Source organism: Euleptes europaea, chromosome 9 (assembly GCF_029931775.1).
Source record: "Euleptes europaea isolate rEulEur1 chromosome 9, rEulEur1.hap1, whole genome shotgun sequence".
NCBI classification, from domain to species: Eukaryota; Metazoa; Chordata; class Lepidosauria; order Squamata; family Sphaerodactylidae; genus Euleptes; species Euleptes europaea.
Window position 1 is genome coordinate 81,470,723 of NC_079320.1, and position 24,058 is coordinate 81,494,780.

A 24,058-nucleotide genomic window follows, 5' to 3' on the forward strand; every position below is an offset into this window, starting at 1 on the left:
TGCCAACAACATTTGATTCTGCTTTGTTTCCTACTTTTGCGTTCCAATCACCTATGATTATCAGCATATCTTGTTTAGGTGTGTGATCAATTTCTTCCTGAACACTGGCATAAAAACTTTCAATTTCTTCCTCATCAGCATCTGTAGTTGGGGCATAAACTTGAAGGATGCTTATGTGGATAGGCTTTCCCTGAAGTCTGATTGATATTATTCGGTCAGACTTTGCATTACCGTATATACTCGCGTATAAGCCGAGTTTTTCAGCCCAAAAAAAGGGCTGAAAAAGCCGAACTCGGCTTATACGCGGGTAAATACGGTAGGGGAGGGGAGGGGGGAACTTACTGCCATCACCGCCGCCATCGCCCGCACACCTTTCCCCGGCCGGCAGCAGTCTTCCTGGGCCGGCAGGAGGCCGCCGCCCAAGCGCCCGGGCGCCTTCCTCCGGCCGGCAGGGGCCTTCCTGGGCCATCAGGAAGCCCCTGACAGCCGCGCTGCCGCCACCCACGCGCCCGGGCGCCTTTCTTCAGCCGGCAGGGGCCTTCCTGGGCCGGCAGGAAGCCCCTGCCGGCCGCGCCGCTGCCGCCCACGTGCCCGGGTGCCTTCCTCCGGCCGGCAGGGGCCTTCCTGGGCCGGCAGGAGGCCCCTGCCGGCCGTGCCGCCGCCGCCCACACACCCAGGCGCCTTCCTCCGGCCGGCAGCGGCCTGGAGGGGCCTCCTGCCGGCCCAGGAAGGCCGTGCAGCCGCCGCCGTCGCTGATTCACCACCTCTCTGGGTGAGTAGGGGGTTCAGGGGCTCTTCCCCCTCCCCCCCTTGGATGGCACTGGGGTCGGGTGAGTTGGGGTGGGTCGGGAGGGCCCGGGAGGCCAGCGGGAGGGCGACCTGGGGCAGGGGCCCTGCGCTCTAAAATGGCGGCCGCCATTTTAGAGCACTGCATTGCCGGTAAAGGGAATTTCTTATTGACCCTCGGCTTATATGCGGGTCAATAAGAAATTCCCTTTTCTGGCCTCAAATTTGGGGGGTCGGCTTATACCCAAGTATATACGGTATAGCTCCTGCCTGCCTTTGCTACATCTTGCCTCACTATTAAATCAACTCAGTTTCTTCTCTTTTTGTCATTCCCTGAATAAAACACTTTGTAATTTTCTGATTGCATTACTGTGTGACAAATAATTCAACAGGTCACTTTGTAGGCACTTACTTGCTAGCGCAGCTAGCATAAAGGATGGAACACAAAGGTAGGTTGGGTCAAGGCCTGCAGAACAACATGAAGTAGCCTGGAGCGAACACAACGAATCATCGGAGGATGGAGGAGTGTTGCTTCTTTTAGAAAGGGCTTAAGTGTGGTCTAGTGGTTAAGAAAGGTGGATTGGAGCAGTGGACTCTGTGCTGTGGTTAGCCACTCCTTCCTACTGTCCGATGTGGTATTGGAGGCTCCCAGATTGGTAATTTTGGAGGACTTCAATATTAATGCCAATGATACCTCACCAGGACCCTTCCTGGTGTGCCTGTGTTACAACTGACATCCAGATCAAGGCACATTCTTGATACTTCATCAGCAAAAAACTTGGCAAGAATATCACAGCTAACTGTCTCTTCCTGAGACAATAAAGACTCAGATTTTGGCGTCAGTAGTTTCTGAGCTATCTTGAACCATGGGAATTGTTGTGAACAAGCTGATCCTTACATGGTTTTAGCAGCTAAGATCCAGAGTACTAGTAGTGGTCTTCAATGATCTTGTCAGCATCCATCCATTTTGACAACTGGGTTAAATGATGCGGGCCTCTCTTTGTTGACCCAAACCTAGAGCCAGCATGGTGTAGTGGTTAAGAGCAATGGACTCTAATCTGGAGAACCGGGTTCTCTTCCACACTCTTCCACATAAACGGCAGACTAATCTGGTGAACCAGGTTGGTTTCCCCACTCTTCCACATGAAGCCTGCTGGGTGACTTTGATCTAGTCACAGTTCTCTTCGAGCTCTCAGCCACACCTACCTCACAAGGTGTCTGTTGTAGGGAGAGGAAGGGAAGGACATTGTAAGCCGGTTTGATTCTCCTTAAAAGGTAGAGAAAATTGGTATATAAAAACCAACTCTTCTTATTCTTCTTCAAATCATTCCTCACAGATCAGACTCAAAGGGTTGCTATTGGAAACAAGTTATCATAATGTGGGACCTATCTTGTGGGGTTCTGCAGGACACAATTCTATCTCCTATGTTTCTCTGTCTCTATTTAAAGCTCTTAGGACAAATCATTTGGACCTTTGGGGTTGGTTGTCATCAATATGCGGGCAATATCCAGCTCTATAAATTCTTATCCAAATCCCCTGGTGATGTGGTAGAGGTCCTGAATAACTGCGTGGTTGCTGTGGTAAATTGGCTTCGAGTGAACAAATTGAAACTAAACCCTGAAAAGACAGAGGTAATTCTGGTTGGGAAGGCAGAGAGGAAATTGTGCTCCACTCTTGATGGAGTCCAGCTGACCCTTGCTGACTTACTTAAGAGCCTTGAGGTTATACTGGACCCAACGTTATTACTGGAAAAGCAAGTTAATGCAGCTGCAAAAAAGACTTTCTTCCAACTCAACCTAGCCAAAAAGATGGCCCCTTACCTTGATACAGCTGATCTGGCCACCTGGATCCACGACTGTAATGAACTTTACATTGGTCTCCCCTCAAAATCAATTTGGAAACTCTACTTAGTGCAGAATTCTGTGGCTCAGCTATTATCGGGAGCTACTTGAAGCATGCATAATACTCCTCTTCTGCACCCACTCCACTGGCTGACCATCAGTTACCAGACTCAATTTAAGGTATTGGCTATCACATACAAAACCCTTCATGTCCTCGGTCTCTCTTATTTGCTGGATCATCTCTTCCCCATGCTCTGCCATGTCTCTTTCACTCATGTCAGCAGGGTGTTCTGCGGGTACCAACCTGCAAATGGGCAAAACCAACAACTGCCCATACTCGTGCCTTCTCCTTTGTGGTCCCCACCTTATGCAATGGTCTACTTGAGGAAGTCAGGAAGGCTCCCACTCTCCCGGCTTTCTACAAACTATGCAAAGCTGAATGATTCAAGAAGGCTTTCTACGCAGGCAAAAGGGTTATACTGAACAAAACAATTCATAAAGTTACTTGGATAATTTATTAGAGACTGGTCTACAATACTCTGTATAGCTTGGTGAAACTAGGCTCCTACTATGTACGTTTTGCATTATTTAATGTGTTATGTTAATACTTATGCTTTGCTTCAGTTCTGTTTTTTTACTTCTGGTTGTTTCTACAACCCTAATCTTATTGCATTGGTTATTGAATTTCCTATCCTGTCAACTGTATTGACTCATTCTTTGTAATCCACCTTGACTCCAAGTGAGAAAGGAAGACTATAAATAATGTAAATAAATATTGTTATGCTTGGAGGATGTTATTTCCCAAAGTTATCTGACATGCATCCTAAGCAGAAATTTAAGCAATATCAGCCATTTTTATAAGTGAAATAGTCATGGTAAATTACTGGAGTTAACTGTAGTTTATACTTAAGATTTCAGAATACAACATAAAGAATAAAGGAACAATCCCAGCCTGTGCACTGAAAATCTGTAACAAAGTGTGCCTTAATTTTGAAAGTGACAGAATTATTTATTGCAAATAATGGCACCAAATTAGGCTGCTGAGACCTAAGTTTTAGAAGACCTCAAAAAAGATTGACTATTGAGAGAATGATGGAGGGAAGGTGGCATGATATAGCCCAATCACATCAGATCCCGGAAGCTAAGCTGGGTCAGCACTTGGGAAGGGAGACTTCCAAGAAAGACTCTGCAGAGGAAAGCAACAGCTAACCACCTCTGCTTCTCACTTGCCTTAAAAGCTCCTTGATGGGGTCACTATAAATCATCTGTGACTTGATGGCACTTCATTGAGAGAATGCATCCAAAACCGAAATTAAGGGTGTTTGCTAGCCTCTGCTGATGCTTACAAATGTTGCTCGTCTGCAAATAGCCCATGTTGTTCATAGGTGCTTCAAAGAAAAACATTTGAAAAGTTTCCCAACCTAATAATCTAGAGCAGAGGTGTCGAACTTAATAGTTACAAGGGCCAGATATAACATAAATGACACTTGGTCGGGCAGGGCCATGCCTTGCCAGCCCAGATCAAGAGTAGGGTTGTGTGGCTGCCTCAGTTGGCTGGATAAGAGCTCTCAAATGGTGGGCCTTATGTTCAGCACCCCTGATCTAGAGACTGCAGTGGATCAACAAGGGGCGCTGCCTAAGGCTGCTGTCCTTGGCCATCCCCTACCCCACACTACATCACACCGCATTGGCCAAGACCTAGAGTAGAGAACACTCCTTCCCTTCTCATGGACCAAGTACATTTAAATACAGTAGAGCAAGGTGGTCTTATATAGTGGTGCTTCCCAAAGATGTAAGAGTTTGGGAAGCCTTACCCAGCATAAGCAGATTGCTGTTTAAAGGTCCTGGACAATGAAGAGGGAAGGAGCATTATCTGCTCCTCTGGATGGGGATGGAAGTACGGGCAGAAACAAGGGAGCAGCAGTCACCCCGAAAAACCTGCTGCTTGAAGCCACTGCCTCGCTAAAGAGCCAGCCGTGACAGGCTATTTAACTGGCCCCCAACTCACCAGAACGTTTGCTTCATGTTCAGTTGACTTCCAGGCTGATCTCTATGAAGGGGTTTTTCTCCCTTATCAGCTAGCCCTGGTCTTTTTAAGATTCCTTCCCACCTTCAGTGTGGGGAGTGGTTAAGGGCGGTGGACTCTAATATGGAGAACCGCGTTTGATTCCCCACTCCACCACATGAGCGGCAGACTCTAATCTGGTGAACCGGGTTGGTTTCCCCACTCCTACACATGAAGCCTGCTGGGTGACCTTGGGCCAGTCACAGTTCTCTTCGGGCTCTCTTAGCCTCACCTACCTCACATGGTGTCTGTTGCCGGGAGAGGAAGGGGAGTGTAAGCTGATTTGATTCACCTTAAAAAGTAGAGAAAATCAGCATATAAAATCAACTCTTCTTCTTCTTCTCCTGTGGCCTATAACTCTGGTCATTCACCTCTAGCACATCTAGTTCACATTTGTGACAAGATTATCTACTGAAAGCTTGTGGTGGGGAGCTGGCAGAATGAGAAAAGTCTGCTTTGTGGTGATTCTTGCTTTGAGTGGGCTTGATAAGCTTCTGATCCCCTTGTAGCACTAATCGTCCCTGATCATGCCAAATTGCAGCAACGTCTGCAAGCCTCAGGAGATATGGCACACACTGCATGCCCTAGTTTGGGATGAGCGAACTTGTTGCTATGGGCAAGAATTTTGAAAGAAAACATAAGTAGCTAACTATTAAAGTTAACTTTAATTAATATGAGAGTTGCAAATTAATGGAACATGCTTGTGATTGTCACAAGCCTAAGCTCTTAATCAAAATCTTTCTTATTAGAAGAGCACAGAGAGCAGTTACAGTGGTTTGCACTTACGAATGTCCCTAGCTTAATGAGCACAACTTCGTATCATTCGGAAAATCTAAACACAACTATCTCATGACCAAATATGCAAGATTTGTTTTCTCAGGGCATTTTGCTAAAGAAAAAAGGAACAAAGAGTTATTGAAACAATAATCATTTACAACTGACTTGGATGAAACAGCATTTTGAATTAATTTCAGTGGTTCTGTGAATCATCAGTACAACTTGAGTATCCCTTATCCGGACATCCGATATGTGGACTGACCTAAAAACCGGACTTTTTGAGCCGGCATGCATTACTCACAGGCCCTCAGCGGCATGCCAATTTACTTTCTGATGATTCAGTGTACACAAAATTTTTTAAAATATTGTTTAAAATTACAGTCAGGCTATGTGTATAAAGTGCATATAAAACATATATAAAACATAAATGAATACTGTGTTTTGACTTGGGTCCCATCCCCAAGGTATCTCATTATGCATATGCAAATATTCCAAAATACGGAAAGATCCAAAATACGGACCAAGCAGTCTGAATAAGGGACACTCAATCTGTACGCCTCAATTTTACATTGTATCTGCCTAAATCGTTTTTTCCTTAAGTTCAACTGATGTATCTGAAGTGAGGAAACAAACCCAACACACAGTAACTAAGTGAAGAACTCCAAGAAAATAAAAAAAGAAAACAAAACAAAAACAAGTATGTGTTGTGAGAACTAGGGAGCTCTCTGTGGCAGAAGTCCTATTGAAGTCTATGGGATTCTTCAACATGTTTTGTGAAAGAGGTTTTATCTGTTTTCACGAGGCCGGTCTAGTCCCGCAAACTGGTTGCAACAGAACATGGAAACAGCAGTGAGATGCATGAGACAACAAGCCTTTTTCTCAGTTAACCTGTTTCATTCAATTCAATGGATAATGTTTACCTCCGCTTCCACCCCCTCTCGCCACATATTCCTGTAATGTGTTTAAACTTACTGAGTGTAAGCAACCTCACATTTATGTGCCTCGAAATATATTTCCTTTTCATCATTTTCAGTTTGGCGGGCGAATTTAACAGCATTGTGACAGTTGCAGAAGAGTTATTTTTCTCTCTGCCATTTTTCTACTGTATGACTGATTTTTCCCATACAGAAGCAGCAGCAGTGGGGGGAAGGAATGATTCTGAAACACAATGGCATGCACAGGAGAGATGCGCTGGCAGAACCACCACCGAAAATCCTTCCGAGTCATCATTTTCAATTTCACTGAGAGGAAATACTCTCCAATCCAAAACCATTCCTGTTTCTTCTTCTTTTAAAGAAATATACAAAGTCTGTACTAATAATGACACTATTAAGCCTTCAGGGAGCTGCAGATAATGTTTAAGTGAATTTAGAAGGTCCACAACCATGTTACAAATGCCCAGAAATGTAAAATACAGATATTCCAAGCACACTGCACTATACTGTCTTTATATCAATAATACTATCTGTCAAACAGAAAAACCAAAGAAATGTAACTTTTCAGGGACAAACTTCAAACTGTTTATCAAACCCTTGTGAAAACACGATGGAAAGGCCTTACTTGATTTCCCATATGTAGGATTGTGTGAACAAGTTCCATTAACTACCATAAGGTTAAAGTTTTATATAAGCAAGTGAAAGTGTAAATTTGTTTAACATCGTTTTCTAAGAGACTATTACAGTTTTTGGAAAATGCTGGCATAACAATGTGGAACACAGAATATCACCATTCATATAATCCAGGTATTTTTACATCAAACTATTGTTCTTAATTGTAAAATACTATCCTGCCCTTGAATAAAGTTCAGTTATCATATACAATTATCTTGAAACATTAATGGCAATAACTGGGCTTTACCATTCTTCTTGAATGGTGATTATCTCTTAAATTGCTAAACAATTATCAAGCGTTTTCCCTCTAGCTGAGTATTCTGGTTCCTTTTACTAAAATAATGACTTTCTTTTTTTAAATGGTTTCCTGAGCTTCCAAGCTAACAACAAATAAGCAAACTGAATCTTTTTTTCTACAAAATTAATTTATTTTAATGCCTCTTGATTATATAAAAGAAGGGTAAAGCACACCAATGAACAAAGTACATGCCGGGACTGTTACATACTGACAGAGAACATGCAATCTTGGTTGTTTGAAAAGATGCTCCAAAGGAACAAGCAACTGGGACTGTGAAATATTGCATGATTCCATCGTGTGTCTCCATAAAAATAAAAATAAAACATTTTCTTCACCATACTTACTGTTTGATGTTGATGTGCAACTAGAGATTGTTTTGCCATCACTGATGTTCTATTAATCGACACTGGAGAAGCACATATAAAAGGGCAGTACCAGGATAGTAGGCTTTTTACACCAAGAGACAGGTGGCATCTCATTGGTACTGAGATCTGAAAACCACTTACAATGCCATCCTATGCAGAGTTACTCCAATCTAAACTCACTGATTTCAATAGGTTTAGACTGGAGTAACTCTGAGTAGGATTACAGTGTCCTACCTGCTTATGTGGAGAATAGTCCTGTTGGCTTTCCTCAAGGTTATTGTACAGTGAATAGCTTGCTGACAGGACTTTAGGAACCAAAATCATTAAAAGAAAGAAAGAAAAGAAACTGAATATGGAAAGTCACATATATTGAAAACACCACATTCTGTTCTAGAAAGTTAGCTTAGTGGAAGCTGCTAATATGTATTCAAGGTTATGCATTGTGTTCAGCAAAATATATGTTTGAAAGCAGGAACAGAACTGTGTGGCATATGAACAATGGAAACCTGGTTTTGCAAGAACAATAATAAAAGCTTTTATTTTTTATTTTTAAAGAGAGTTATATGTCCTTAAATTGTATCTGGTGAATGTGGTGTTCTTGTTAAATATGGAAAATCTTCCCTCTCTCCCCTTGCATTTGTAACACATTGAAGTGCATGGATTCTCAGGAATCTTTTCATTAGAGCATTTTGACAGTCAGAGCTACAGTACCAGATTAGCTTCTGCATTTGGACTTCCCTGCTTAAAAAGTAAGAGAGACAAGCAATTACTTACAGTACTTCCAGATCGCGGAGAGCCCTAAATGCCCCATCTTCAATACAGCTGATCTGGTTGTAATCCAGTTGCCTGTTAAACAGATTAGGAGGTAATGCATGAAAGAGATGAAGGGCTGGCAGTATTACGGGTAAGAAAGGTTCCTGAAGAGATGAGGCTTGAGAGCTAGGCCACACGGACTGAAATGTACTCCCCAAATACACTCATCTGCTTAAGAATGTCACACGCCATTCTGGTCTTGATGCTGCCACAGAAATCTCTTTTTGTTCTGAACTGTGTGCGCAAAAAACACGACAGCTCTGGGAAAGCTCCAGTAAATAATAACCGCACCTTATATTAAATGCCAAAGGAATGCAATTTCATTACATCAAGAAAAGCTATCCATTAAAAGCTCTCAGCGTCATCTCGCTGAAACAATTTCATTAAGGTAAAGGGCTGTAAATCACTTAATGTCACATGCATCCCCTCAGTGACCTAACAGAATCCATTTATCAGAGAAGCTCAGCTGCATGTTAATTTCACTATCCTTGGCAAGAAAGAGGAGGAGAGACCACCCTTCCTTCTTTCAAAACAGCTTCCTTCCAGAATGCCACATTCTTGAGCATGTACAGATGATGTGTTACATTTTCCCATAACTTGCAGAACAAAACCAATGCATATTCTAGTTCATGAAAACAACCCTTGGCCGGCAATTTTTGCACAATTTGTGTTCTTTCTGATTCTATGCAGATCGGACGTAATAAAAGGAATTCTGCACATTAAGATCAGCAGTGCTATCTCCATACATTATTAATCTTCAAGTATTAAGATATGAAAAATTTACACTCTGTGTTCGGAAGAATATTATTACTTTCTCCAACTTAAGGCAATGGTGACAGCTTCATTTGTAATGGAGGGGTAGGTGTGTGTGCGCAGCAGCCGATACAAAAAAAAAATTATTGGCCATCTGAATGAATGAATGAATGAATGAAAAACCTTTAATGGCATAAGTAATATTACAATTGTTACAGAAGGTACATAAAATATGCAGTCATTAAGATAAAAACATAGGCCAGTAAATTCCAAAAATAGAAATTACAAACTTTGGGCTTTTTGAACTTTCATCACATCCACTAGAAAATTGGCAACATCTACAGTAACCTCCGGATCGGAAGCATTTAATAAAAATTGACGTTTTCATTGACGGGGTGTTTCATATAGAGGGCAGACCAACAGAATATGATCAATTGAGTCCAGGGAATAGGTATCACAGGGACAAGTCCTTTCCTGGATTGGTATTTGTTGATACCTTCCATATAGCATCCTTGAAGGAAAGGCATTAACCCTAGCGAGAGAGAAGGCTCTGCGGAGGGGTGGGATGTCCAGAGTGTGAAAATCATGGGGAATATTGTTGGTTAAATTCTTGAGACCCAACATTGCTGGGGAGCAGACCAAGGGTTGAGTGGGGAGTAACGTCTGACGCTCCATATCCAAGAAACGCTGTTTAACAATTTTAAAAATATGGGCCTCAGTAGTTAAAGCCAGGTCTTGCTCAGAGACTTCAGATGATCTTATTTTAGACAGAATTAGACAATCCCAGGAGGTATTATGAAGTTCTTTTAGCAGCAGAGACATCAGAGATCCAAGCTCTGTTCTAAAAAACAGTCTAAGCCAATAACGAACGATTAGCAGCCATGCCTTGGTTTCACACAAGCTTTGACCAATTTCAGAGGTAATAGCATAATAAGAGACACAGCGAGGGAGACCAAGAATTTTTCTAAAAAAGTTAGCTTGAATGGATTCTAAGTCCCGATTGAACGCATTGGCCCAGATAGGTACACCGTACAGAATCTGGGGTAAGATTTTGGAGTTGAATGCCTTAACTGCGGTGGGGACATGCTGGTTACCCTTATAAAGAAAGAAGGACATCAGTTGGTTTGAAGAGATTCTCCCTAGTTTGGTAATCCTGGATCTATGAACTGCCCATTTAAGGTTATCCGGGCTGTGTGACCGTGGTCTTGGTATTTTCTTTCCTGACGTTTCGCCAGCAGCTGTGGCAGGCATCTTCAGAAGAGTAACACTGAAGGACAGTGTCTCTCAGTGTCAAGTGTGTAGGAAGAGTAATATATAGTCAGAAAGGGGTTGGGTTTGAGCTGAATCATTGTCCTGCAAAAAGTATCAAAGGTAATGTGCTAATCATTGTCCTGTAAGTATCAAGATAATGTGCTAATGAGGGTGTGGTATGTTAATATGGAACCATTGTATCCTGAAGTGATCTGTTAATGTGTGAAATCTGCATGGCTATTGTGGACTGTAGTCTTTGTTAGTCTGGAGGTTTTCAGGACAGGAAGCCAAGCCTTATTCATTCTTAAACTCTCTTCTTTTCTGTTAAAGTTGTGCTGTTTATGAATTTCAATGGCTTCTCTGTGTAATCTGACAAAATAGTTGGTAGAATTGTCCAGTCTTTCAGTGTCTTGGAATAAGACCCTGTGTCCTGTTTGTGTCAGTACTTGTTCAGCCACTGCTGATTTCTCAGGTTGGCCAAGTCTGCAGTATCTTTCATGTTCTTTTATCCTTGTTTGTATGCTGCGTTTTGTGGTCCCGATGTAAACTTGTCCTGAAAACCTCCAGACTAACAAAGACTACAGTCCACAATAGCCATGCAGATTAGCTTTGGATTCACACATTAACAGATCACTTCAGGATACAATGTTCCATATTAACATACCACACCCTCATTAGCACATTATCTTGATACTTACAGGACAATGATTAGCACATTACCTTTGATACGTTTTGCAGGACAATGATTCAGCTCAAACCCAACCCCTTTCTGACTATATATTACTCTTCCTACACACTTGACACTGAGGGACACTGTCCTTAAGTGTTACTACTCTGAAGATGCCTGCCACAGCTGCTGGCGAAACGTCAGGAAAGAAAATACCAAGACCACGGTCACACAGCCCGGATAACCTACAAGAACCAATTAACTCTGACCGTGAAAGCCTTCGACAATACCTTCAACAATATTTTGCCCATTTAAGGTTATAAATAATTATAATTAAAAGTAATGCCGAGATATTTAAAACTCTTCCCCTGTTGGATTTTGGTCTGACCAATACGCCAGCTGGTGGGCAACCATTTTTTTGAAAAAACCATGACATTAGTCTTAATTAATTTTAAGAAGATTTAGATGACAGTATTCCTCAAACGCACTTAAGTAGCGTTTGAGTCCAATTTTAGAGTAGGATAAAATAGTGGTGTCATCGGCATTTAAAAGAATAGGAACGGCTTTGCCTCCCAATTTAGGAGGGTGTCCATTAATAGGCTCTAAAGAACAAGCCAGGTCCGACAAAAACAGATTAAAAAGAAGGGGAGCAAGTATACAACCTTGCTTCACACCCTTATTAAATGGGATCTTATCAGTAAGGCCATCTAATCATATTGCTGCTTTTTTTTTTTTTAAGTCCCCGTGGGACTGGATCTTGCTGGCCTCTAAGTGCCCAGAGCACAGATACACACTCACACATAAGAATTAACCTGTTTTCATCTATTTGTGTATTTATCCTACACTCATAAATTTATTATCAAAAATGTACACCAATGAGATTGAGAACCTTTATAAACCCACAAACAAGGTACAATTCCTGAACATTCCTCTAAGAAAGCCTGAAATCTATTTATACTCAGTACTAAAAGCCACTAGCTTGAAAGGTCCTTTCTCCCTAAATAAGGGTGTAAAAGACTGTATACTGAGTTAGTGTTACCACTGCAATCTACAACACTGCTAAACTGAAACGCTTTGATATATTCTGGTTTAAGAAGTGACCCTATTCTTGCTTCCAAAAAATTGCCCATAGAAGCAATAGGATTTACTACCAAGTAAATCTCTTTTGGACTGCGGTATACTTCTCATTCACTTCATGGAGAAAAAATTCGCCCTGAGTACCTTAGCAACACAGCGTCTGCTACTCAGACATCACAATCGATCCTCAGTTTATTAGTGATGGGTACAAGACTGGTTAAATGTCCAGTTTGCTTCCTTTGCCTTGAAGATGGTAGTCTCTAACTCACTCCTGTTAGCTGTGACGTCTAAATGTACTCTTAACAAATTGGGGTTAATCCCCCCCCACCCCAGTAACGGAGATACTTAAAACAATCGGACCAGAATGCAGCCTTAGGCAGTATAGTACCTTAGGTTATTGCCCAGAAAAATGGTACCTATATATGATTGTAAGGCTCAGTTGATATAGCCCGTTATAGAAGTGGGTTATACATCAGCTTAAAGCCAAATACATCAGTTATACATCAGCTTAAAGCCAAATATCCCAGTTTAATTTAAAGGAACAATATTAAAATCAGATAGATAATATGAAGCACTGACCCGCTACTTTCACTTGCCTAGCTCCCCTACCCCACAGTGATCTTAGTATCTCCTGTTTCCCTCTTCTTATTTTTTCTCTTGCTTCTCCTTCCACAAATCTGTTCCACCAGTGTTGGCAACTTCCTTCTGGTACAAAGTCTACGACAGCACCTTGTACCAGAAGGCAGGGATCACTGTTAGTGGAACAAATTCTTGGGATCTAACCCTATACTTGGAACTTCATTCCAGAACACCAGCGTAACACTGCCTGTCTTTTTCCTATTCAACCCTGTCCTCAAAGCTCATCTTTTCTGTAAAGACTTTAGCCAGCCCCCTTCATCCTCACTGCAGTGTGATGGAGTGATGAGTTGAAGAATGTGGAGAGCTGTGTTTGAATCCCTGCTCAGCTCAGTTACCCTCTCTCGGCCTAACCTACCTCACAGGGATACTATCACGATAAAATGGAGGAGAAGAAGGGAACCATATATATTGCCCGGAGCTCTTTGGAGGGAGAAAATTCAAATACAACAGGTGGGCAGGGAGATCCCCTTTTGCAACTCAACATAAATATGTCCAGGTTGTAAACTTCATGGAGGCAGGTGTTACCCTAAGTAAACAGTCTCCACTTTGGTTGGGGGAATCAGCTGGAGACAGAAAGTGAGAGGGGCTAACTAGGATCGATAACCTATGTATACCAAAATAGTCCTGAGTGAAAACTTTCAAATGAGCAGGCAGTTGTATAATAAAAAAATGGTTTTATTAAAAAATAAGAATAGTAAAACAAGAACTATATTTTAAGCAATCAATATATGCACACAAAACATACAAGAGCTGACTAACAGAAAAGGGAGGAAGTTGGATAGGGTTTCAGGGATGGATGATAGTTACCAGTCTTGAAGCGATGTCCAGGGAAAGCAGCACAGGAGAGGAAATCAACCAGCATTTCCAGGAGCAAAAGGAAGAGGCCACACGCACGTGGGGGTGGATGCAAAGATCCAGAACACCATGAATGGCCAAAGAACCAATTATTTATAACCCAACATGGGTCCTGGGGCGGTATGAGGTAAGCTGGCAGGAAAGCCAGAGAACAAAGAATTGATTGCTTTTCTGAGATTCCGACAAAAGGGTAGGAGAAGCTTGATGAGACGTCAGGACCCAAGGGAATGCCTGGACTGTTCTCCTGAATACTGGCTGATTGCTGGGCATGGTACAGAAAGGGTAAGTAAGGGTCTGCTCGGAGTGCTGATTAAAACACCTTAGGGTGGCACAATGGGTAGGGTTGCCAACTGCCAGGTAGTAGCAGGAGATCTCCTGCTAATTCAACTGATCTCCAGCCGATAGAGATCAGATTGCATGGAGAAAAATGCCCGCTTTGGCAATTGAACACTATGGCATTGAAGTCCCTCTCCTCCCCAAACCCCGCCCTCCTCAGGCTCCGCCCCAAAATCTCCCGCCGGTGGCAAAGAGGGACCTGGCAACCCTACACAATGGGGATTAGCTAGCCCTATTGTCCAGCCAAGCACACCTTAGGGCCAGGGGAAAAGTTCAATGGCCTTTCTGCCCTGGCCTGGCACACAAGATGGTTCCCAAAACCCTCTGAGAGACATCCATTTTGTGTCTTGCTCTTATGTCGTGTCTTGTTCTTATGCCAGTCTTTGGCCCCTGTGCCTCCATGGCACCCCTTAGTGGGAGGAGAGGTCTGACTGCTTACACAGGGACCAGTGTCCTTGTTTTGCGCTGTGCCCAGTGAATTCTATCCTCCTTGCTTCTAGTTGTAACCAGCAATCAGAAGAAATGAAGTTCTTAATAGTGAACTAAAGGAGACACTTTGAATGGGAGATAATCCTTTACTTGGCTGCATTGTATTGTGAAACCTGAGTGGCCTTGGCGGCTGGGGGAAGAGAACAAAAACAAAGCTTTTCTTTCATACAGGGAGGGAAAGCATATGTCCAAGGACTATCTGGTTTATAAAAACACTCTAACATGGTCAGTACGATCCAGAAGTTCTCCTGCAAATTTCACTGGGACTTTATATGATAACTTCTTTTTTCTTCACTGTACCATATTATTTGTCTACAAGAAACAATCATTTTCTGGACAGTACAGTTAATCACTCTGGCACAATGTTTGTGTTGCAAAGCATTTTTTTTGTAAAACACACACACACACAAACCCAAATAACATTCGGAAGCACTTTCCGTTTTAAGTAATTAAGGGCATTTAACAATTAAATTAATAGGCTTTTTATTTTAAGGGGACAAAAATAATATCTCCAGTACAGTTCTCTAACCTCCGGAGCAATTTATCAAAGCCATTTAAATTAGTACAATGGCATGAAATGTTATCCCCTGACACAACACAAAAGAGAAATTGTTTCCAGACAAATTGGTAAAATCTTCTAATGCCATCAAATTTGCCTAATGCAGTCTGCAGGTTAATCCGTAAAAGGGTGAGCTGTATGTTGGCCCATATCTTATTATCCTTAGCTGTCAATGTATAAATCAGTGCTGACACGGCTCCTCCTAAATCATCCATATTATACACAAAGGGAAAGATTTAATGGCATAGAAAGCACTTGAGCAAATCTTGTCCTACAAGACCTGAAAGGAAGATCGCCCCCCCTTAAATTGGCAGGAGTTCAGGTGCATCTGACAAATAGGGGGAGGGGTCTTTCTTTTAATGGTGTTCTCCAAACACTGCTGTAGTTTGAGCTGGTTAGCAGTTCTCAAACTTGCTTCTTTCCCATAGTTATTTTTTCTATTCACCCTGGGATAAAACTTGGCACAAATGGTTTTCCTGGCAGCAGGGGCACTGATTAAAGGGCTTGTTCTTTGTTTCACATTCTTTGAAGTAGTGCAGAATACCGGCCACAGGTCGTCCCCCCCCCCCCAAAAAAAAAAGTCTGCAGAAACTGAATTAGTCAGAAAGGGAATTATTCTTGCAAAATCCTGGCCGCTTTCACATGCCTCTGTGACATCCTGATTAGACTACTGAAACCCGCTATATGTGCCAAACTAGACATTACTTCTGATGCGAGTTGGGTCAGGGGTTCCTGTAGCATGTGCAGCCCTGTAGCGTGTGGAGGCCTCCTGCAGCCGTTTCAGCTTGGGAAAGTCATGCAGGAGGGAAAGCTGAAGGCCCCCCACACACACACACACACACCGCTTCAGACTGCCGAGCCAAATCTGGGCCCAGTGCTCTTGGGAACATAAGCTCCCTGACATCAAGTCTATGTGTAAAAAGAGCACAGCCAGATTAGGGGACCTCTGACCCAAACTGCATCAGAGATAACATCCAGTTTAGCCCTATATGGGACCAGTATGAAAGCAGGCTGGAAAATTTGACTGGTGCAAAATACGGCAGACAAGAATGACAGAAGCACTCAATGGGGTGAATTTACAATACCAGTAGTTCACAAACTGCACTGGTTTCCACTTGGTTCTGGCTGGGCTTGCTGGGATGTGTAAGTTTTTGTCTTTAAAGTCCTAAATGGGGAGCCAGTGTGGTGTAGTTGTTAAGAGTGGTGGACTTTAATCTGGAGAACTGGGTTTGATTCCCCACTCCTCCACATGAGCGACAGATTCTAATCTGGTTTCCCTACTCCTACACATGAAGCCTGCTGGGTGACCTAGGGCTGAACACAGTTCTCGCTGAACTCTCAGCCTCACCTACCTCACAAGGTGTCTGTTGTGGGGAGAGGAAGGGAAGGCGATTGCAAGCCAGTTTGAGACTCCTCTAAAGGTAGAGAAAATCAAACTCCTCTTCTTCTAAATGGTTTTGGGCCAAAGTTCATCTCCACCCGCTTGAATTGCCCAGAACCCGACTTCAGCCAACACTGCCCAGTTGCAAAAGAGTCTTCACTACCAGAGAGGAGACTGGCAGGCACACATGCCAAGGTCTTTCCTGCTGTTGCCACCATGCCATTCCTGTCTGGGAAGTGAGGTCATCCTCTTTGCTTTGGATCTTGGTAAGGAATCTATAGAATTCTTCATTCTTGGCTGTATAGAAACCGACAGATACTTTGTTTACACCCATCTTCTGAGATCACACTTCTTTACAACAGAAGAGTGTTATACTCTATCTTCACTGCTTTTAAATTTATTATTTGCTAGACCGTTGATACTATATGTTTCACTTGATTGTACGATTTTTTATTTTTATTTTTTACTTTCTGTTCTTTTAACACTTATTAGTCCACATCTATCACAGGATGGCTCTTTGGGCCTGAGGAATGCTTAAAAGTCTGCTGAGTGGAGGGGCAGGAATACAAGCCAGCATGTCGTGGTCTTTGTTGTTTCCTTCTCCTTGCAAGTTACTTAGCATGTTCTGAAGAGCAGAAAGATGCCACCATCCTAAACTATCCAAACAAGCAAATAAGAGTTATTGGACCTATCTCTGGGAATGTTGCCAGAAGGCCACTGCAAGCCTGGCCCATGCTGAACCAAGCGGCCCGAGGACAACTCAGTTCAGACCAACATAGCAACAGTGGGGATGGATGGAGGTGAGTCTTCATCCATTGCCATCATCATCATCGAAGTCTGGCTCTCAGTACCTGAAGGGCTGTCATATAGAGGATGGTGCCGAGTTGTTTTCTGTTGCCCCAGAAGGTCGGACCAGAACCAACGGGGTGAAATTAAATCAAAAGAGTTTCCGTCTAGACATTCAGAAGAATTTTGTAACAGAGTAGTTCCTCAGTGGAACAGGCTTCCTCGGGAGGTGGTAAGCGCTCCTTCCCTGGAGGTTTTTAAGCAGAGGCTAGATGGCCATCTGTCAGCAATGCTGATTCTATGACCTTAGGCAGATGATGAGAGGGAGGGCATCTTGGCCATCTTCTGGGCATTGGGTAGTGGTCAATAGGGTGTGTGGGGGAGGTAGTTATGAATTTCCTGTACTGTGCAGGGAGTTGGACTAGATGACCCTGGTGGTCCCTTCCAACTCTATGATTCAATGAGGACCCTGTGGCATTGCCAGAACCACAGGGGTCACTTGGCTTAGCTGGCTTCAGGGCTATTTGATGCTCCTGAAAGTGATTTACCAAGCCCCTCTTGGTGGTGGTGGAAAGTGCCGTCAAGTCTCAGCTGACTTATAGTGACCCCTGGTGGGGTTTTCAAGGCAAGAGGTGTTCATTTTGTTTTGATACTGTAAATGCCAATAAAGGTTCTGTATTCTGTAAGAAGTGTTTGAAAAGATTGCCTCCGCATCACGACCCTGGTATTCCTTGGAAGTCTCCCATCCAAATACTAGCCAGGGTCGACCCTGCTTAGCTTCTGAGATCTAATGAGATCAGGCTAGCCTGAGCTATCAAGCCCCTCTTACATACCATAAAATGTTATGTTTTACAGGTTGAGCAAAGTATGTATCACTACAGTGTCAACCAATGCAAGCACTACAAAATTTCAGGCAAATATAGTCAGAGGAATCACAGCACTGTTCTCATCTGTGATCCTGGCTCGTCTACCGAACTAGCAATTTCCTGCCAAATAGCAGCCAAGACCAGCAGTGCTCACAGAAGGGGACTTCGGACTTCTGATCTCCCACGGCAGCCTACCATGCCTTTGGAACTCCTGCCCTCATGGATTGATGAGGGTGACGTGGGGGTTGCCAAAGGGGTAAAGGTCTGGTAACAATGAAGTGAGGGTACTAGCCTGAATCTTTGGGGATCCCTGTCATTCTGTATGACTAACATGCAGTCAAGAGTCTGGATGTGATCCTGGACGCCTCCTTAATAGTGGAGGCACAGGTAGTAGCGGTAGCCAAGGTGGCCTTTTACCACCTCTGCCATACTAGACAGCTGGTGCCTTACCTTTCCCGTCCTGACCTAGCCATGGTGATCCATGTGACGGTCATCTCCTGTATTCCAATTGAGTTCTAATACGGGTTCTTGACTGCTTCCCCCAGGCTGTTCCTGGTCCTGTGCACTGACAAGTGATCACCCATTCGATTTTAGCTTACAAATTACTCATTTTAAACAGTATATTTTGTTTTTTGTATATTCTTCTGTATATTAATAATTTTTAATTATTAATTGTTTTTATGGCTTTTATTGATGTTAGCCGTATCTTCGGATGGGATACAGAGCAGGTTCTAAGACCAATAAAATGTTATATATATTATATGTTATATAAATATATATTATAGTTTCAGGAGACAGAAAAATCTGGAGTTAGAGTCAGCTTTTCTTGGCTCTTTTAAGAACCTATTATGATTATCTGTTCAATATTTCAGATCCCAAAAGTTAAAATGCCTGCAATCCTAAGGACACTTTCCAGAGAGTAAACCCCATTGAATAAAATGGAACATTGGACTTGCTGTGAAGATTCATTATATCGGGGAATAGAGGAGAACATTTTGGAACATTTAGGAGGATTGCCCAACTTAGAACTCACTACCAAAAAAGCCACATTGGCTGAAGCAATAGAATCCATCTTGTCATGTCTAGATGTTCCAGAATTTCCTCCTCTTCTTAAGAGAAACTGGGACTTTCTTTTCCATAAGACAGCCAGAGTGGTGTAGTGGTTAAGAGCGGCAGACTCTAATCTGGTGAACCGGACTGGTTTCCCCACTCCTACTCATGAAGCCTGCTGGGTGACCTTGGACTAGTCACAGTTCTCTCAGAACTCTCTCAGTGCCACCTACCTCACAAGGTACCTGTGGTGGGGAGAGGAAGGGAAGGCGATTGTAAGCTGGTTTGAGACTCCTTAAAGGCAGAGAAAAGCAGGGTATAAAAACCAGCTGCTTCTTCTAAGATTGATGCACGGTTTTCAGTGCACTGCCACCATCTCAGGTGGCAAGTTATGCACAACAACATCCATATATGCAAACACCACTGAAATCAGCAGAACTGATTGTCGTGTGGTTGCAAGCAGAAGCGCAATTTTGCTTGACATTCAGCTCAGTCCTAAACAGTTATCCCACCAAAGTCAGTGGGGTTAAAAGTGTATAACTCTGCTTACGCTGGCACAGTAAAAAAAAAAAAAATTCTGATGGGTAATGACTGTGGCATTTCCTTGTTTTCCTTCTCTATCTATATGTACAGTAACATGATACTGCGGTAAAGATGTATCTTGATCCAAGTAGGATAAGCTTATTTCATCAGATCTGCATTTTGAGACCATGTATGCAAGGGAGAGAATCGCCTTCAATCTTTTCAAAGTTTCAAGAATACCTCTGGCAGCTTTCCTCAAGGACTGTGCAAGTGAAAAGAAATTCACTCATGCCTGGCACTGCTCACCATACTTCTCAACAAACAGTGTCATCTGTTCAAAACTAGGGATGAGAACAAATTTCAAAGGCTGCCTCTGCAGGACTGCCTTTCTCAATGTACTCAACTGTGACAGCTTCATTCATCTGAGCAAGGCCTTTTGAAGGAGCTGCCCAACAAGTAAGTTGGATGTGTGCCCATTCCTGAATGCTCTGGTGTGCCCCCCCACACACACACCTGGCGGAACAACCTGTCTGAAGAGGTCAGGAACGCTTGCACATTTAGTCTCATTCCGCAGAATATGCAAAGTCAAACTTTTCAGGAAGGAATTTCCATGAAGGGGACACTGCTGTAGTTTGTAATGTTTGTTCCACATTTCAAAATGGTTTTTATTGTATTAATCACTGGCTTTTAATTTCTGTAATCTGCCTTAAATCTCTGTTGCAGTTTCTCTTCCTTCTTATCACACCTTCCCCATTAAAACTGACACCCTTTTCGAAGTTATAATTGTGGTCAGTGGTATACAGATGAAATTAAAACTGTGTGTATTAAAATGGGATAAAACTATGAACAACAGGTATGAAAATTAGGCAACATATGAAATCAAAAGGTAGCCACATGTCCATATTACCTCATCCCTACCCAAAACATCATGGGGATTTTTATTCCATTGCTCTGAATGGATCAGTAATTTTGTCATATAATTCCTGACTTTAATTTCACATTTCTGTCCCCTAATATTGCTGTATATTCAGAGGTCCATGGAGTTTATAAACACTTGGCATGCCACAAATAAAATACTATAATTACTGTACAAAAGCTAGTATTTAAAAGAAAAATGTAAGTGAGGCACAGGTGTACTTTTAATCTTTGTTTTTGTAACTCAGGAGTAACTAGGTATCAATGGCAGTAAATCCATCAATTTGGTAACCTTGATTTTTCTATTTCTTAATTAAGCTTATGCCTACAATTCCACATCTCATGGGGAAAGTGGGTACGAGCTTGAACCTGTAAATTGTAAATGCAGTTCTCACAGCAATTCTGCCATGCATTCAAGGACAGGAAAATAAAAATCAACCAGCCTCTCATTTTGTTTATTCTGCAATGACTATCGTTAATGTCTATAATTTCATACTAACACACACTCACACACTGTGTTGTTATAACTCCATGACTGGGGGTGGCACCCCTATAGGACTCCTCGGGGCTGCAGAATGTGGTGCGGCCGCAGGAGCAGCCACGGGGAACAGTGCAGAGGCTGGTGGCAGTGGGGGAAATGGTGCTGCTGTGGAGGCAAGCCCCACAGAGCAGAGGGAGGAGTGGATGATGGCTGGGGAGGTGGGGGCAGGGAAGTCAGGCCAAGGTCCCAGTCTCCCTACCGGAACACAATGGGGGGGTTTGAGCTGCGGCCTTCTTGGGCACAGCTGGGCTGACCACAGGGTTATTTGAAAGTTGCTGGGAGGGGAGGAACAGCAAGGGAGGGCCCACAGTAAGCCCCTCCATTGGCCCAGGGGCATGGCAAACTGGAAGCCCTGACCCAGTGGCCAATGGGATTGGAGAACCTGGGGCTGTCCCATCCCTGGGATGGACTTTTAAGAGTGAGCCTGAAGGGCGCGGAGGAGGAATAGTGAGGTTCCTTCTAGGAAGCTGGTGGAAGGACCAACATGGTGCTGGGGAGAGAGAATCAGGTGGAGACAAACCCCCTCCCCCTCGCTTTATTGAGGCTGCTAAAGGGCCAGATCAGCAAGAAAGGAGACCCTGGAGAGGGCAGCGGCGCCAGACCCCGCCCCAGAGGACCTGAACATGGACACTCCCAAAATGAGTTTACATTATTTAGATAACAGCTGGTCTCTTGAAGCCTATCTTCTTGATTAAGAGCATATGTATACACATGAATGGCATGTTACTCCCTTATTCACTCTAACCCTAATCCTGTTGGTTTACCAAATATTCTCAAGTATCTTAAAGTCAAGTCTGGTTTGCATTCCTGCCCACCGATGTCCAGGTACAACAAAGACAAGCAGGCTAAATCTGAAATGTGAGTTTCCTGAGGTAAGTTTCACATGGTTTAATATGAACTATGCATTTTCTGAAGAAAGACGTTAAAAAAGAGAGAAGTGAGAGGCCTTTACCAAATTAATACCAAAAGCTACATATGAAATACTGTAATGATGATAATAATATTATGTGAAACAGCGAAGTGTGAAATGTGTATCAATGAAATTCATAAAGAAACATTCAGTATCAAAGGCCAAAGATGAGAAGATCCTGACATTCACAATAAGGAGAACAGAGGAAAATGAATGGTTACTCCAAAATAGTAAGGTTGGTGTTCCAGCTGGGCAATTTCTCAGAACCTTAACTAGCAACTCAGGTAATAATAGTGGTGCCACCTTCCACAGCCTTCAGATAGCATTAAAACTGTATCTTGTTGGACATGAACAAAATGGAGTACTGTCAGTATAAGAGTACCCAGAATCACTACTTATTGCTGCTTTTTCTTTATTGTTAGGGGAAAAAATCTGAGTATCTGTAAATTCAGATGGATAAAGAACTCTTATACAGCTCAAGACGCAAAGGGTCCAAGATTGCCACCAGGATTTGTAAGTCACTGGTATGTGTCTGTTCTACATACTACATGCAATACTGTGATTTCTCCCCCCAACTTAAAACAAAACAACACAAAACACCAGAATGCATTCACAGGAATTGCAGTTTAAAGGGGGAGACAGCCACGGCAGGAGAAAGGGCTTTTCAACCTTTTCCTCTTATGCTGCTTTCTGCCACTCCAAATCACCACCACCAATCTGCTTTTACCTATGCTAGAGAAATCTTGTGAGTATTCATTAGAGGTCTCTAGCAGACTTGGAAATCAATTGGAGCAGCAGTTTTCTGTGGTAAAGAGGCAAAGGAATTCTAGTCTCTGTTCCTGTATGCAGGTTTCCCCCTTTAGTCACAGCTCCTATGGCTGCATTTCTCTTAAAGAATATCTGGACAAATTATCCCTGAGCTCCACCCTTAAATAATACCAAAGGTCATTTCCCACTAAGGTGGCAAACCTGCATCTCAGTTGTACCATTTCATTCTGCAAGTGGGGAAAATCACAAAACGCCTTCTTACACATAGCCCCCCCAAAAATTCTACACAGAGAAAATTATCATGTCAATGAGAAGGCTACAGGGAAACATTTCTGATATTTAGTTTTGTACGTACAGGGACAAAACTACGTACGTACAGCTTTTTTTCTGTGGAGGAACTTTTAATCATGTGGAGCCCCCCTCCCCCCGTATATACCTTTAGTCTGAAATAATTACAGCCCAGAAATTTGGCTATCAGCTCAGCCCCAGGGCGTCTGGAAGGCTGGTAGCCAGAATCAGGCTGAAGCTGGGTGGACAGAGGTATGGTCTTTGGGATCACAATCTAGGGGACCCTCAGAGATAATGGGGCCAGGTTGTGTTCATGGTCACAGGAACCCACTGAGGAAAGAACAAAACATAATTTCATAGGGCAACAAAGTGATTCTAAGAGTTCAATTATAGTTCAGAATCTGTGCCCCCTTCACCTGTTACACACCTATAAGTGTAACTATCTTGTTTTAAATATCAATTTACATTATGAAACCAAAGTTATGAATGCATAGTCGTGGGGCACACCAGATGTCAGTATCAGGCAAGGTGGCAAAACTTCTTATTCCGAAAGGCATATGTCTATGTATTATGTTTTGATGTAATAACCCGTTCTGATTGGTAGCTGGGGCTTTTGAAGATGTCATCAAGATGACCAAAGCCAATTTTTCCTACCTTCACTAATTTGAATGATTAACTTGTGAACCATGTGACCAATTTAAAATTTTAAAGCACAGTTGGTTTAACGCTATTAAATTCTATTACAAATGAATAATACAAATAATGCCTCTATCTATTACCGTTTTTGTGATATAAGACATAAAATAAAAGAAAAAGTCAATTTTTCCACATTTTAGTAAGTTTATGGCA

General features: G+C 42.7%; 1 protein-coding gene across 3 annotated transcripts in view; it reads right to left on the bottom strand.

The window, feature by feature from the left end:
• Positions 1 to 24,058, bottom strand: part of SLIT2 (slit guidance ligand 2) — a 353,730-nt gene that overhangs the window by 111,784 nt on the left and 217,888 nt on the right. For all 3 annotated transcript variants that reach the window (XM_056855205.1, XM_056855202.1, XM_056855201.1), the window contains exon 5: positions 8,518 to 8,589. In XM_056855205.1, the coding sequence (XP_056711183.1) occupies positions 8,518 to 8,589 (72 nt within the window). The remainder of the gene's footprint in view (positions 1 to 8,517; positions 8,590 to 24,058) is intronic.